Consider the following 14,176-nt stretch of genomic DNA (forward strand, 5'->3'; position numbering starts at 1 on the left):
CAACACGGCTGTAAGTAAAAGCCACCCACAGAATGCTCCCAAAGATCAGTAAACACCCACGCTTCAGTAGGGAAAGGCATTTGATCTCTCGTGTTTGATCTGTTCCAGAGAGCTTAAATCATTTATCGATTTATCCTTTTGACCTTGCATCCCCATTACAATCGCATGCAGTGTAGAATTCGCTCGAGGGGAAAGTGATTGTGTAATCGGTGGGAAGAAAGGTCGTTGTCAAAGGCATGAGACACGAGGAGCGGGAATAAGAGAATACATTCACGGTCCCGTAGGCTTTGTGTGTGGTTGTTTTGGCCTATGTTGTTGAATTCTGTGTCGACGTCCCTCCACAGAGGAACAGGCAGGTCAAGGAGCTGAGGGGTGCCGTGGTGGAGTACTCTGCCGTCACAGAGGTGAGCCGGCAAGCATCTCGATAGGATGGTCCCCCCTTCTGTTGCCTTCTCTTTACCCTAAACCCAGAGATCACTATGGATCATATCTCTCTTACTCTTTCATTCAGTGGTGACTCTGTTTTACATTCTGTGATTGTGTGGTGTTACCTAACCATGCTGGTGCCTGCTGCTGCTGCTGTTGTTGTTGTTGACAGCTGCTGAGAGCAGACAAGACCAAGCTGGAGAATCAGATGCACATGATGCAGCCAGACATGGCAGCGTGAGTAGACATCATTAACCATGCCCTGCACGTCTTTGGCTTCAGATCATCTCTGACAGTATGCTGTTGTCGTTGTAATCTTCATACTGTGTTGTGGTCTAGTGTTCTCTCCCCCCACTCTTTCTCCATTCTTTCTTTCTGTCTCTCTCTCTCTCACTCGCCCTGTGTTTGTGTGTGTTTGTGTGTGTGTAGGTGTTTCTCTCTCTCTCTCTCCGTCTCTTCCTCTCATTTAATATGTAACCACTTCCTCTGACGAATGACAAAGTATGTCACAAGACATGACTTTTGATGACATTACTTTTTTCTCTCTTCTCTCTGTCTCTTTCTCCCCATCTCTCTCTCTCTCTCTCTCTCTCTCTCTCTCTCTCTCCTTCTCCCCATCTCTCTCTCTCTCTCTCTCTCTCTCCTTCTCCCCATCTCTCTCCTGCAGTGTGGGCCTGTCCCTCTCTGTGGCGTACAGGTTAAACCAGACCAGCTCCGGCTCTCTGCAGACAGAACTGGCTCTAGCACAGAACCCTCTAGAGGTACACTCTCCTCTACACTCGTCCACCCATTCTCCTCTCGTCCGCCCACTCCCTTCATTCTGAACTCGCTGTTCCACACCCACTCAATCTCGGTTTCGGTCCACTCTCACACTCTGTTGTTTATCAGAGCCTCTCCACTCTGTGCCAGCGTGTAACTGCCCTCAACCACAACCACTTCATTAACGGCACACTTAAACTACTTTTTACCACGGAAAATACATGCGCAAGTGCTTTCATCACTCACTCAGTGTACCATCCAAAAAAATGGTTCGGGTAAGGTACTGTCCTGTATCTGTTCTCTTTGGGCTGTCTGTCATGCGCTTAATGTGTTCATCTGTGCCCTATGTTTTTCTCCCCTCTGGAGAGTTTTTTTACTTGGCTTACTTTTTGGGTGTTCTATGGTTTGTTGTTAGTTCCTATTGTATGTTTTTGTTTTTATTGTTTTATATTGTTTAGTATTGTTCTTGTTGTAAAGCACTTTGAGACATTTGACTATGTAAAAAGCGCTACACAAATGCATTTGATTGGTTGATTGATCTAAGTGTTGAATGCTATTGTATGCTGGACTGCTTGGGGGGGATGTACATGTAAACTGGTAGTTTGTTTATCTGCACGGGGGTCGTTGACTATGAGCCAATCATGCCCTGTCTTACTGGCTGGTAGACACTACCAGCCAATCAGGTCCTGTGTTGGTGACCCCAGGCCTCTTTCGTTTCCCCCCAGAGTATGGAGCGTCTGTCGTCTAACATGAGCTTTGCGTCCCCCCTGGACGAGACTCTGGACAGGGAGGTTCTGCTGCTCATGCAGGGTCCCACCCCGGACCAGATGTCCATGGAGTTCAAGAGCCTCATCAGCAAACTGGTACGAACACTCTAGCCCTTACCCTTCTTATTAACATATTAGCATTATCTGCTATAATGTATGACAGCCACTGATATTGGTTTGAAATGTGGGCTACCTTACTCCATCCCTTCCTTGGTGATGATATCACTGATCTGGCGTGACTGGATTGGTGAACACTATTTGGTAAAACACCTTTCTTGCACCTGTCCAGTATTGTTAGGTGTGTGTGTGTGTGTGTGGTGTACCAAGAGGGCACTGTCTGTACAGCATATGTCCAACCCTCTTTGCGTGTGTGCATGTTTCTACGGTCTACATCTCTCAACAACCAAAGCAAATGACACACGTACAAATAATGCAAAGAACATTGTTTATGTTTTGTAGAAGTACATGCAAGTATGAAAAGATTGAAGTAATATGAAGAGAAAATGAGTTCCAGTTGGCACTTTTCCAGGAAAATTGATGACTCTGAAAAAGACAAGAGCACTGCAATTAGGGGATTGATGAGTGTCGGTTTTCAGCTGGTTTCCCTGCATGTCTGAAGTCTACTCTTACCTTTTGGATTCTCCTGACTATTTACCCTTGAAGAACTTCAGGACCTACAGCAGCCTTTCATACCAGCCACTTATCTGAGAGAGGGAGAGAGAGAGAGGGTAGAAGGGAGAAAAAGTGATTGTTTATGGTAGTTGTAGTCAATCATCTACAAATTCATGAATCTACTGTCCAGTGAGCAACCGATCAAACCACCATAGTCCTCTTCTAGATAAAGTACAGTAGATGCTAAGTGGGATCCTTGGACGACCCCAACCCTTAGCTTAACCATAGCCCTTATTTAACCATTTAACTGGTTCTCAGTCTGGTCTTCCCAAGCATCCCAGTTAGCATTTACCAAAGTGTTGCCATGTGAGTGTTACCTTCTCTTTGTGCTGTGGTACCAGTTTTCTTTGATAACAACTACCTGTGGGGTCCTCTTATTGGTCAGCCTCCACCGTTCCTCTGTCGACAGCGCGCTCTCCTCCCTCTCCTCTCTCCTCCCTCTCTCCTCCATCTCTCCTCCCTCTTCTCTCTCTCCTCCCTCTCCTCCATCTCTCCTCCCTTTCTGCTCCCTCCTTCCTCTCCTCCCTCGCCTTCCCCTCCTTCTCCTCGGGTCTGATTTAATCAGGTCTGCATCTTTCTTTTTTCCCTTTTCCTTTCTTTTCTTTTCTTTTTTCTTTCTTTCTCTTTTCTTTTTTTTTCTTTTTCTTTTTTCTTTATTTGTATTCTTTATTTTTCTGTCTCCTTTCTTTCTTTTTATTCTTTCTTATTTTTTCTTCTTTCTTCTTTTCTTTCTTTCCTTTTCTATCTTTTCTTTTTCTTCTTTTCTTTCTTTCCTTTTCTATCTTTTCTTTTTCTTCTTTTCTTCCTTTCTTTTTCTTATTCTTCCTTTCTTTGTCTTTTCTTTATTTTCTTTTTATTCTTTCTTTCTTTTTCTTTCTTTTTGTTTTATTTCTTTTTATTCTTTCTTCTTTTCTTTCTTTCTTTTTTGTTTTTCTTTTTTCTTTCTTTTTATTGTTTCTTCCTTTTTATTCTTTTTTTTACTTCTTTTTTTTTTCTTTATATTTATTCCTTTTTCTTTCTTCCTTTTTCTTCTGTCCTCCTTTCTTTCTTCTTTCTTTTCTATATTTTTTTTTTTTTTTTTTTTTCTGTATTTCTTTCTCCTTCTGTCTTTCTTTTCTTTTTTATTCATTTTTATTTCTGTATTTATTCCCTTTTTTCTAAAGGTTTGCAATGCTACAGTGTAATAACGCAGCATAATAACACACATACTGTACAGCATAAACATTAAACAAAGAACAATTCACCAAATTCTATTACATTTCATCCTTAAACCATAGTCCTCTTCTAGATAAAGTACAGTAGATGCTAAGTGGGATCCTTGGACAACCCTAACCCTTAGCTTAACCATAGGCCTTATTTAACCATTTAACTGGTTCTCAGTCTGGTCCTCCCAAGCATCCCAGTTAGCATTTACCAAAGTGTTGCCATGTGAGTCTTACCTTCTCTTTGGCTGTGGTACCAGTTGATTGGCTGGCCTTCAGTAGACTTCCTGTCTCTTTGATAACAACTACCTGTGGTGTCCTCTTATTGGTCAGCCTCCACCGTTCCTCTGTAGACAGCGCTCTCTCCTCCCTCTCCTTCCCCTCTTTCTCCTCAGTCTTCTCTTTCTCTCATTTCATTCTGTTCTTGGTATTCTTTCATCGTCACTTTTTAATCGGGTCTGCATCTTTCTTTTTCTTTTCCTTCTGACTTTCTTTTTCTCTTTTCTTTTCTTTCTTTTTCTTCTTTTTCTTTCTTTGTTTCTTTTATTTTTTATTTATTTATTCTTCTTTTTTCTTTTTCTTTTTTCTTTTTTCTTTATGTTTATTCTTTTTCTTCTTTTTCTTTTCTTTTCTCTTTTTTTTAATTCTATTTTTTTCTTTATTTTATTTTTTATTTTTTTTAATTTTTCTGTCCTTCTCTCCTTTGTTTCTTTTTCTTCTTTTCTATCTTTTTTCTTTCTTTCTTCCTTTTATTTGTTTTTCTATCTTTCTTTTCCATTCTTTGTTTTCTTTTTTCTTTCTTTTTATTCTTTTTTTTCTTTCTTTCTTTCTTTTTTATTCTTTTTATTTGTCTGTGTCCTTCTCTCCTTTGTTTCTTTTTCTTCTTTTCTATCTTTTTTCTTTCTTCCTTTTATTAGTTTTTCTATCTTTCTTTTCCATTCTTTGTCTGTCTTTGTTTTCTTTTTTATTTATGTATTTATTCCTTTTTTTCTAAAGGTGAGCAATACTACAGTGTAATAACGCAGCATAATAACACACATACTGTACAGCATAAACATTAAACAATATAAACGTACTATAAACATTAAACAAAGAACAATTCACCAAATTCTATTACATTTGATCCTTAAACCGTAAACCCATTTTATTTCAAGGTTAAATAAAACGCAGATTGATCATGAAGAATGATCTAATTCCCTGCTAGATGTGTTCTGTGTAAATGATCCTGAGTTTTCAGCCATTTTCAGTGTGTATCACCACTAAAGGGCCTTTTCTCATCCCTTTGTAAAGTTTCATTATGCACCTGCATCCATAGTTCAAAAGTCTATATTACATTTAGTAAGAAGTCACTTCAAGTATTACTAAAAGTCTTAAATAGTAACCTACCATGATATATTATTAACCTACCATGATATATTATTGTTGATAGAGCATGGTGCTAGCAAAGCTAAGGCTGTGGCTTTCCATTCCCGCTGGGACCATATATAGTTAGCATTTACAAAGTGTTACAGTAGATGCTAAGTGGGATCCTTGGACGGCCCTAACCCTTTGCTTAACCATAGCCCTTATTTAACCATTTAACTGGTTCTCAGTCTGGTCCTCCCAAACATCCCAGTTAGCATTTACCAAAGTGTTGCCATGTGAGTGTTACCTTCTCTTTTCGCTGTGGTACCAGTTGATTGGCTGGGCTTCAGTAGACTTCCTGTCTTTTTGATAACAACTACCTGTGGTGTCCTCTTATTGGTCAGCCTCCACCGTTCCTCTGTAGACAGCGCTCTCTCCTCCCTCTCCTTCCCCTCTTTCTCCTCAGTCTTCTCTTTCTCTCATTTCATTCTGTTCTTGGTATTCTTTCATCGTCACTATTTAATCGGGTCTGCATCTTTCTTTTTCTTTTCCTTCTGACTTTCTTTTTCTCCTTTCTTTTCTTTCTTACCTTTTCTCCTTTCTTTTTCTTCTTTTTCTTTCTTTGTTTCTTTTATTTTTTATTTATTTATTCTTCTTTTTTCTTTTTCTTTCTTTTTCTTTTTTATTTGTTTATTCTTTTTCTTCTTTTTCTTTTCTTTCTTCTTTTTTCTCTTTTTCTTTTTATTCTTTTTTTTCTTTCTTTCTTCCTTTCTTTTTTATTTCTTTTATTTTTCTGTGTCCTTCTCTCTTCTTTGTTTCTTTTTTCTTCTTTTCTATCTTTTTTCTTTCTTTCTTCCTTTTATTAGTTTTTCTATCTTTCTTTTCCATTCTTTGTCTGTCTTTGTTTTTTTATTTATTTTTATTCTTTTTTTTCTTTCTTTTTTATTCTTTTTATTTTTCTGTCCTTCTCTCTTCTTTGTTTCTTTTTATTCTTTTCTATCTTTTTTCTTTCTTCCTTTTATTAGTTTTTCTATCTTTCTTTTCCATTCTTTGTTTTCTTTTTTATTTATGTATTTATTCCTTTTTTTCTAAAGGTGAGCAATGCTACAGTGTAACAACGCAGCATAATAACACACATACTGTACAGCATAAACATTAAACAAAGAACAATTCACCAAATTCTATTACATTTGATCCTTAAACCATAAACCCATTTTATTTAAAGGTTAAATAAAACGCATGTTGATCATGAAGAATGATCTAATTCCCTGCTAGATGTGTTCTGTGTAAATGATCCTGAGTTTTCAGCCATTTTCAGTGTGTATCACCACTAAAGGGCCTTTTCTCATCCCTTTGTAAAGTTTCATTATGCACCTGCATCCATAGTTCAAAAGTCTATATTACATTTAGTAAGAAGTCACTTCAAGTATTACTAAAAGTCTTAAATAGTAACCTACCATGATATATTATTAACCTACCATGATATATTATTAACCTACCATGATATATTATTAACCTACCATGATATATTATTGTTGATAGAGCATGGTGCTAGCAAAGCTAAGGCTGTGGCTTTCCATTCCCGCTGGGACCATATATAGTTAGCATTTACAAAGTGTTACAGTAGATGCTAAGTGGGATCCTTGGACGACCCCAACCCTTAGCTTAACCATAGCCCTTATTTAACCATTTAACTGGTTCTCAGTCTGGTCTTCCCAAGCATCCCAGTTAGCATTTACCAAAGTGTTGCCATGTGAGTGTTACCTTCTCTTTGGCTGTGGTACCAGTTGATTGGCTGGGCTTCAGTAGACTTCCTGTCTCTTTGATGACAACTACCTGTGGTGTCCTCTTATTGGTCAGCCTCCACCGTTCCTCTGTAGACAGCGCTCTCTCCTCCCTCTCTCCTCCCTCTTTTGCTCTCTCCTCCCTCTCTGCTCTCTTTCCTCTGTGGCTTTCAATTCCCTTCTGGGACCATATATACAAAAAAATCTACTGTATGCACTCACTGTACTGTAAGTCACTTTGGATAAAAGTGTCAGCTAAATGTCATATAATGAATTATAATGCGTTGTGTCTGCCTAATGGAAAGTGTTGCCCAAACACTCAAAGGTGTCTTACTCACATAATGTCTTCAATGTCCCTGTCATAACTGGTAAACCCCACTGCTAGTAGCCCACTCAGACCTTCTAGAATACCAGAACCTTCTAGAATTGACAACCCCATTGTGACGTCATGTCTCACTGTGACATCACACTGCAGTTCTGACCAATCATACCACTCTGTCAGTAGCCTGGTCGCCAAGCCAACTCCTATTACTGTCGTTGTCATGCCAAACATGTTTACATCTCTTAGTGACAATAACCATGACACCCTCTGATGATGTCACGGTGACATCATGCAATGTAACCATAGAAACCAAGCTTGAATGAATTCAAGCTAATGTGTTCATTTATACTATCACTTATACTATGCATTGTCCACTGTACAGTAAATACACCAATGCCACATGCAGATCCCCACAGACTGTGCAGTACAGTGTCTATCTTGGGCTTTGGTCTTAATCAATAATGCTTATTTAGTGCATCAAAAATTGTTTAAGGACAGCCCTACCCAAACTAGTATCAAAACGCTTACCATACCTATGTAGTCAGAAGTTGAGGATTCCCCAGTGTCTAGATGATTCTTGATTGTAGCCAACATATGCCTCCTGATAGTAGACATCCTTGAACCTGAAATCAAATTAATTCAAACTAATCAGCCATTTACTTCTGTCACATAAATCCGTATTATATCAAATTGAATCAGAGAAATGTATTTCCATGTTATACTCATTAACTATCTACAGTACTTGTTCCTGGAAATATTAGTTTGAACTAAAGTACTAAAATACTATAGATATCTCTGCAGTCTGTATACTGTATAGATACAAATAAAAAAAATACATATCATGCTTGTATTTGGCTGGAAAATACTCCATATATCTGTAATTTATGGACAATTTCAGAGAGTGCACTTACCAGTGTGCTGTCTTTCTGCAACTGAACTCTGCCAGATCCCTGCCAGAATGTTCACCCACCAAGACTCTATCCCCTTGGCGACCCCATTATGATGTCATCCACTATGACATCATGCCAAGCTAGCCATGTTTTTTCTTCCAGAGAAAAAAAATTAGGAAATAATGTAGAGGAAAAAAAAAAAAGCATGCCCAAGTCATCAATAATTGTGTGTGTGTACAGTACATTGTCAGCTCATAGAAAGATTCACCTCTTGTTCTCACTTTGTGCTTTGCAGTGTATTGATCTGGCGCCCTTGTAGTGCCACAGAAAGACTGTGTGAATTGAAAAGTCTTTTGTTGTATTTACAGAACACAATTGCCTCATTAGTTTAATGAATGTATATACAGCCCTTTGGGCATTTTGCCCTACCCCTGGGTTAGAGTAACATACTCAGTGTTTAATCTGATCCTCCTCTAGCTCATGTCTTTTACCATACCACCATTTAAATATGGGGCTACAGTACCTGCATACGGTATAGCATAGTATTATCAATAATCTAGCTAATCTATATAAAATGAGTGCTGTCAGAATAATGCACCCATACACACATGAACTGTGACCTGAAAAGGTTGAATGTCTTACTGTGAGAGAAGCTCTGGGTTGACTTGCTTCTCTCCTCGACCAGCCAGGGATCACTGTTCATAATGGGCTGTGCTTCCACTTTAGGGGTGTGTGTGTGTGTGTGTGTGTTTGCAATTGGTTGAAAACATCCTCTTGCAGGATCATTCATCTCTTTATTAAACACGCCTGACACATTGGGAGTCTTGAACGCATCAGCGAGGCAGAGGGTAACACAGTATGTCTTTCTGTCTTTGTTCTCAGAAGAGAGACTTTAAAGAGGAGAGTCTCTCAGTCCTGTCAACACTAAGAGGTCTTATACATGAGCATGGAGGATCAGAGGCCAGCAGGGACCCCCAGCTTCAGGTGAGAGGAGCACAAACATACACACACACGCTCAGAGACACACACACACACACACACACACAGACTTAGAAATGTAGATCCACTGACGAGCCGAGGGACGTGGATGTTGCTGACTTACACTGTACCCAAGACCTCAGAGAGTGTGTGTGTGTGTGTGTGTGTGTTGTACTCTGTGTCCAAAGAGGAGTGATGCAGTGCGGAGGGGGGGGCGGGGGGGTGTTGTTAAGTGTTCTATTGGGTCTAATGTTTTCTAATCAGCACAGATAAAGGAAAGGAGACAAAAAGAGGAAGCCACGTTAGGGTTTGAGATGCAGCCTGAGTTCAGTCAGTGTGTGTGTGTGTGTCTGTGTGTGCGCACACCTGCCTGTGCCTTGGGGTGGAGGGAGAGATGCAGAGAGACAGTGTTTTGGATTGACTCTCTGTGTGCTTGTGGCGTTTTAGGATTACATAACATGACGGCTCTCTTCTCTACAGATTCTTCACCTACTGTAGAATATTACATAACTCTCACTCCAATCCATGAATGCAGCCCTGCTCAGTTAGTTTGCTGTAGCGTGAACCGGCCTTCTCTCTCGCTTGCTCGCTCCCTCCCGTATCTCTCCATGTGTTTCTCTCCCTCTCCCTTCCTCCCTCCCTCCCTCTCTCTCTCTCTCTCTCTCTCATTGTACCACCCTGCACACGTACACCGTAGTAAACATTCCACATGAGTGAGTGGAGCGAGATCGGTTGTGAGCACTGCTGACTGAGGCCAAGCCAGAGGATCCAGGGAGAGGCTGACTCTCTGGCCCTCTCTTCCCCCCAGACGGTGCAGGCTGAGCTGGATCAGAGGAGGACAGACTGGGCCCTGAGTCTGGAGCAGCTGGACCAGTACACTGGCTCCCTGGAGAAAGAGCTCATCAAGATGGCCAGCAACATGAGGAGGTCCCGCACAGAAATACTGCACCTGTCAGTCAGGTGAGTGTGTGTGTGTGTGTGTGTGTATTGTCCTGAATGAACCACATGACAGAGCATTGATCCTGGTCCTGGAGAGCCACAGTGCTGCAGGCTTTTGCTCCAGCTCAGCAGTGACGCACCTGATTCAGCTAATCATGGTTTCGAAGATCAGTTGGTTAGTTTAATCCGGTGTGATGGCACTAGGCTGGGAGAAAAACTCTGGACCCAGTGTGGCTCTTCAGGACCAAGATTGAGGATGACTGCTACGGTGTGTGAGTGACAGGAGGCGGGACCTAGTATCTTGTTATGCATGGCTGCTTCACTCTGCTCTGCTGAAGAAGCCCTCTTTCTGCTCAGGGTAACCTGACCTCGCTAAGTGGTTTTGGGTCCCGGCCCAGTTTGGTCTCTAAGCGCGCGCGTGTGTGTGTGTGTGTGTGTGTGTGTGTGCCCTGAGGTAGCCGTCCTCCTCTAGATAAAAGGGTGAAGGGGGTCTGTTATCAGAGCAGGCTGGGAGAACTCTCTAGGTAGGCCAGCTGTGCCTCCTCTGGGACTAGGGCTGGGTGATAGGGTCTCTCTCTCTCTCTCTCTCTCTCTCCATACTGGGACTGGGAGTATAGCAGCTCTCCAATACTTGGACTGGGCACTAGGAGCCAAGCCATGGGACACTGCATGGGCCTGCGGATTGGGTACAGTATGTTATTGACCCTCCACCACACTGGCAGCGTGCTCTTAGAGATGAGGGATGAGTTAGTTTGCCAGGGCCGTTATTGTGTTGCCTACAGCGACAATCACTGGGTGAACGACAGTCTTTTTGTGACCTTGTGTTGTTGACTTTAGAGTTGTAATCTATCTCTGTGTGTGTGTGTGTTTGTGTGTGTGTGTTCCAGGGTTCAAGAGCAGGAGAACCAGAAGCAGCAGCTTCATGAGGAGCTGGACCAGCTGAAGATCCCCCAGGACAGCCGAGAGGCCAGCTGTCAGACCCCCGACGGCAACGAGGACCAAGAGGTGAGTTGGAGAGATGGAGGGATGAAGGGAGAGGCAGAGGGATGGAGGAGAGAGAGGGTTTAGGCGAAAATGGATTAGCGAGGGACATTTCAGATTGGATCATCACACAAATAAAGTTTGGCACCACTGGGCTGTAGTGTCAGAACGTGTGTGAGAGAGAGATTTGACAGGACAAAGGCAACAATAATAATAATTATAATATATGCCATTTAGCTGACGCTTTTATCCAAAGCGACTTCCATTGCAGTGAGTGCATACATTTCAGTATATATGGTCCCAGTGGGAATTAAACCTACAACCTAAGCGTTGTTAGCGCCATGCTCTACCAACTGAGCCACAGAGGACCACGATGATCCTCAACGCTCAGAGAACATGCAGAGAAAGCTAGAAAGAGTGAGTTCTCTAACTTTCAGAGAACATTTCCCACACAGATGGAGAGGGTGTTTAATAGGGACACTAGAGGATTGAGTGTGAGTGGGTGGTTGGAGTGGACATTCTCACCACACATGCACAGACTCACACACACACACTTTGTTTTTAATTTTCTGATGCACCAAATCCTTTTCTTCTGTGCCTCTCTGTTTGATGGGGAGAGGTACTCTACGTAGTGTGTTTGTCATCTCTGTATGTGCTTCACACACAGTGCATTGCTGTGTGTGTCTGTATGTGTGTTGCTTGCTAACACAGGTCCAGGACCACCCAATCCATTGGGGTCCACACTGACCTGAGATCACTGTGTAGCTTTTTCCTACACAGTGCTGCTGCCAAGTGTTCGAGAACCTTCCCTTCCTGATCGTGTGCCCGTGTGTGTGTGCCCGTGCGTGCGTGCGTGCGTGCGTGCGTGCGTGCGTGCGTGTGTGTGTGTGTGTGTGTGTACGTGCGTGCGTGCGTGCGTGTGTGTGTGTGTCCTGGGAGCAGGCTGGGGAGGACCTGGACTGGGACGAGGAGTTCATCCTCCAGGACTTCCTCAGGAGCGAGGTGGAGCAGAAGTACAGGGACTTCAGAGGCCAGGAGGGCGGACGGGTGGAGCGCAGGCCCGAGGAGGACAGGCGGACGGAGAGAGGAGACGGAGAAGAGGGGAGCAGGTGGACGGTACTGGGAGGAGAGGGACAGGAGCCGGGTGGCCCCCTTCCTCTGTCGCCCCTGTCCCAAGGCTCTCACCCCCAGCAAGACACTGAGGGAAAGGAGCAAGGTGAGTGGGACGCACTGTAGTGATCAGTTACACTCAATCCCGGACCTGGAGAGCCACAGGGGGGTCCAGGTTTTAGCCCCAGCCTGGTGCCATCACACCCTGGTATTGAACTAAACAACTGAAAAGCTTCGCTGCTGAACTGGGACAGAAGCCTTACCCCACTGCAGCTCTCCATGACCAGGAGTGAGGATCACTGCTCTAATGGGTGTCCATATTAGGTCTTGACTGGGTTGTGGTTAGGAACATGGTGGGGTGTGTTTTAATGTGTCAAGTCAATTGGAAAGGCATTTGGCTGAGTAGCAACATTCAACGTTTCGGGAGCCACTTCTATCGATATCCTGGACATTGAGTCCATCAGTAGCCTGTGTGTGTGAGTGTGGATTATCCTTTTCTAATCCATGGAGTCACAGGGCACTCAGCCACCCCTGAAGCACCAGTACTCTGCCCAGGCACACACACTACACACACATGGGCCCCTGCGAGGAGACCCCGGCCTTCTATGGCTGTTGAGACCACAGACCCCTAAGGGCCCAGCCTTGTATGGCTTTTAGGGGTGTGTGTGTGCTCAGAGTGTGTATGCGCGCGTGTGTGTGCGTGCTCAGAGAGTGTATGCGCGCACGTGCGTGCTCAGAGAGTGTGTGTGTGTGTGTATGCACACACTTGTCTGTGTGTGTGTGTGTGTGTGTGTGTGTGTAGGCCTCAGAGGTCCTTCTATGGCCAGGTGTTAGACTTGTCTAAACCCAATGAAAGTGGAGAGTAATCCTCCATTCCTCCTCCCTGCATGACTGAGTGCCAGGACTGTGGATCTGGTCATTACCGCCACTGTGGCCATGCAGGGTGTTCACCCTCTCAACCCCTCTCCTGGCACAGAGGGGAATCTGCTCTAATATGGTCACGGGTGTGGTTGGTACCCTCACCTCAAGACTGACCCCCCAGCTCAATGTGCCATTGAGAAGATCTCACCGCTAATGAGCTTTTCATTCTTTCGTTTTCTCCCCTCTCTCTCCCCCCTGTCTCTCTATGCATCTCCCCTCCCTCTCTTACTCTTTATACCCCCCCCCCCCCTCTCTCTCTCTCCCCCTTCCCTACCTCTCACTCTCCCACTCCCATTCCTTCTCCTTCTACCTCTCTCTATCCCTCTTCTTCTCCTTATCTGTCCTCCTTCCCTCTCCCTCTTGTTTTTGCTCTCCTTCTCTCTCAGGGACCGATGACTCAACAGACACAGATCCAAGAGTCAATAGTCAAGCTCCACAGGTAGATGGCACTCTTTATCAAACTACCTTATGAATTGTTTCCATCTGCACATTGAAGTCTTCAATTCTCTGTTTTACTTTGTGTAACTGTACATGTTAAAGGATTTTTTAGGTGATGTTATAACTCAGTCAGTCCATAATCATATTAAGCATGCAAGGCCTGAAATTGAAATTTTTGGCTTGCCATCATGTGTTTTTGTGAAAAGAACACTGTTCAGGAACTTCGTCATACTGATTTTATGTGTACTTTGGGTATATTATTAATAGAATTTGAATAGCTAGAACCAACCACGGAACCTTTTGTTTTGGATGTGCAGGAAATGTCAGGATATCAGTTCCAGTAATTCTAGCTCTATGTTGTTGCCGTTGATCTGGGAGTCCATGTGACTCGCTGACTGTGTTGTTGACAGCTTTAAGAGGGAGAAGCTCCTTCCTGGTTCAAGTTTCTCATTGGCACAGTTCAACCCACCCTCCCAAATCCTGACCTTAACTTCTAATGAGGGAAATGTCACACTGACCCCAGATCAGCATCTGTGGGCAATGTCTCGCTACTACATCCTGTGGAAACAGGAAACAGGAATCATAGAGCCTGAGACACAGAAGGGTCCACCACCGCCATGGCTGCGTCCCAATAGTCTGTTGT

At 43.2% G+C, this 14,176-nt stretch overlaps 1 protein-coding gene across 1 annotated transcript in view; it reads left to right on the forward strand.

Moving 5' to 3' along the window:
- The window catches only part of lrmp (lymphoid-restricted membrane protein), a gene marked incomplete at its 5' end in the record, with an annotated part of 30,952 nt that overhangs the window by 6,369 nt on the left and 10,407 nt on the right, over nt 1–14,176 (forward strand). Inside the window, 9 exon segments of the mRNA XM_083691843.1 lie at nt 354–404; nt 599–663; nt 1,094–1,187; nt 1,911–2,048; nt 9,049–9,150; nt 9,953–10,104; nt 10,971–11,088; nt 12,007–12,280; nt 13,482–13,534. Coding sequence (XP_083547969.1) covers nt 354–404; nt 599–663; nt 1,094–1,187; nt 1,911–2,048; nt 9,049–9,150; nt 9,953–10,104; nt 10,971–11,088; nt 12,007–12,280; nt 13,482–13,534 — 1,047 coding nt within the window.

The sequence above is a fragment of the Argentina silus genome, assembly GCF_951799395.1.
Source record: "Argentina silus genome assembly, chromosome: 20".
Taxonomy (NCBI): Eukaryota; Metazoa; Chordata; class Actinopteri; order Argentiniformes; family Argentinidae; genus Argentina; species Argentina silus.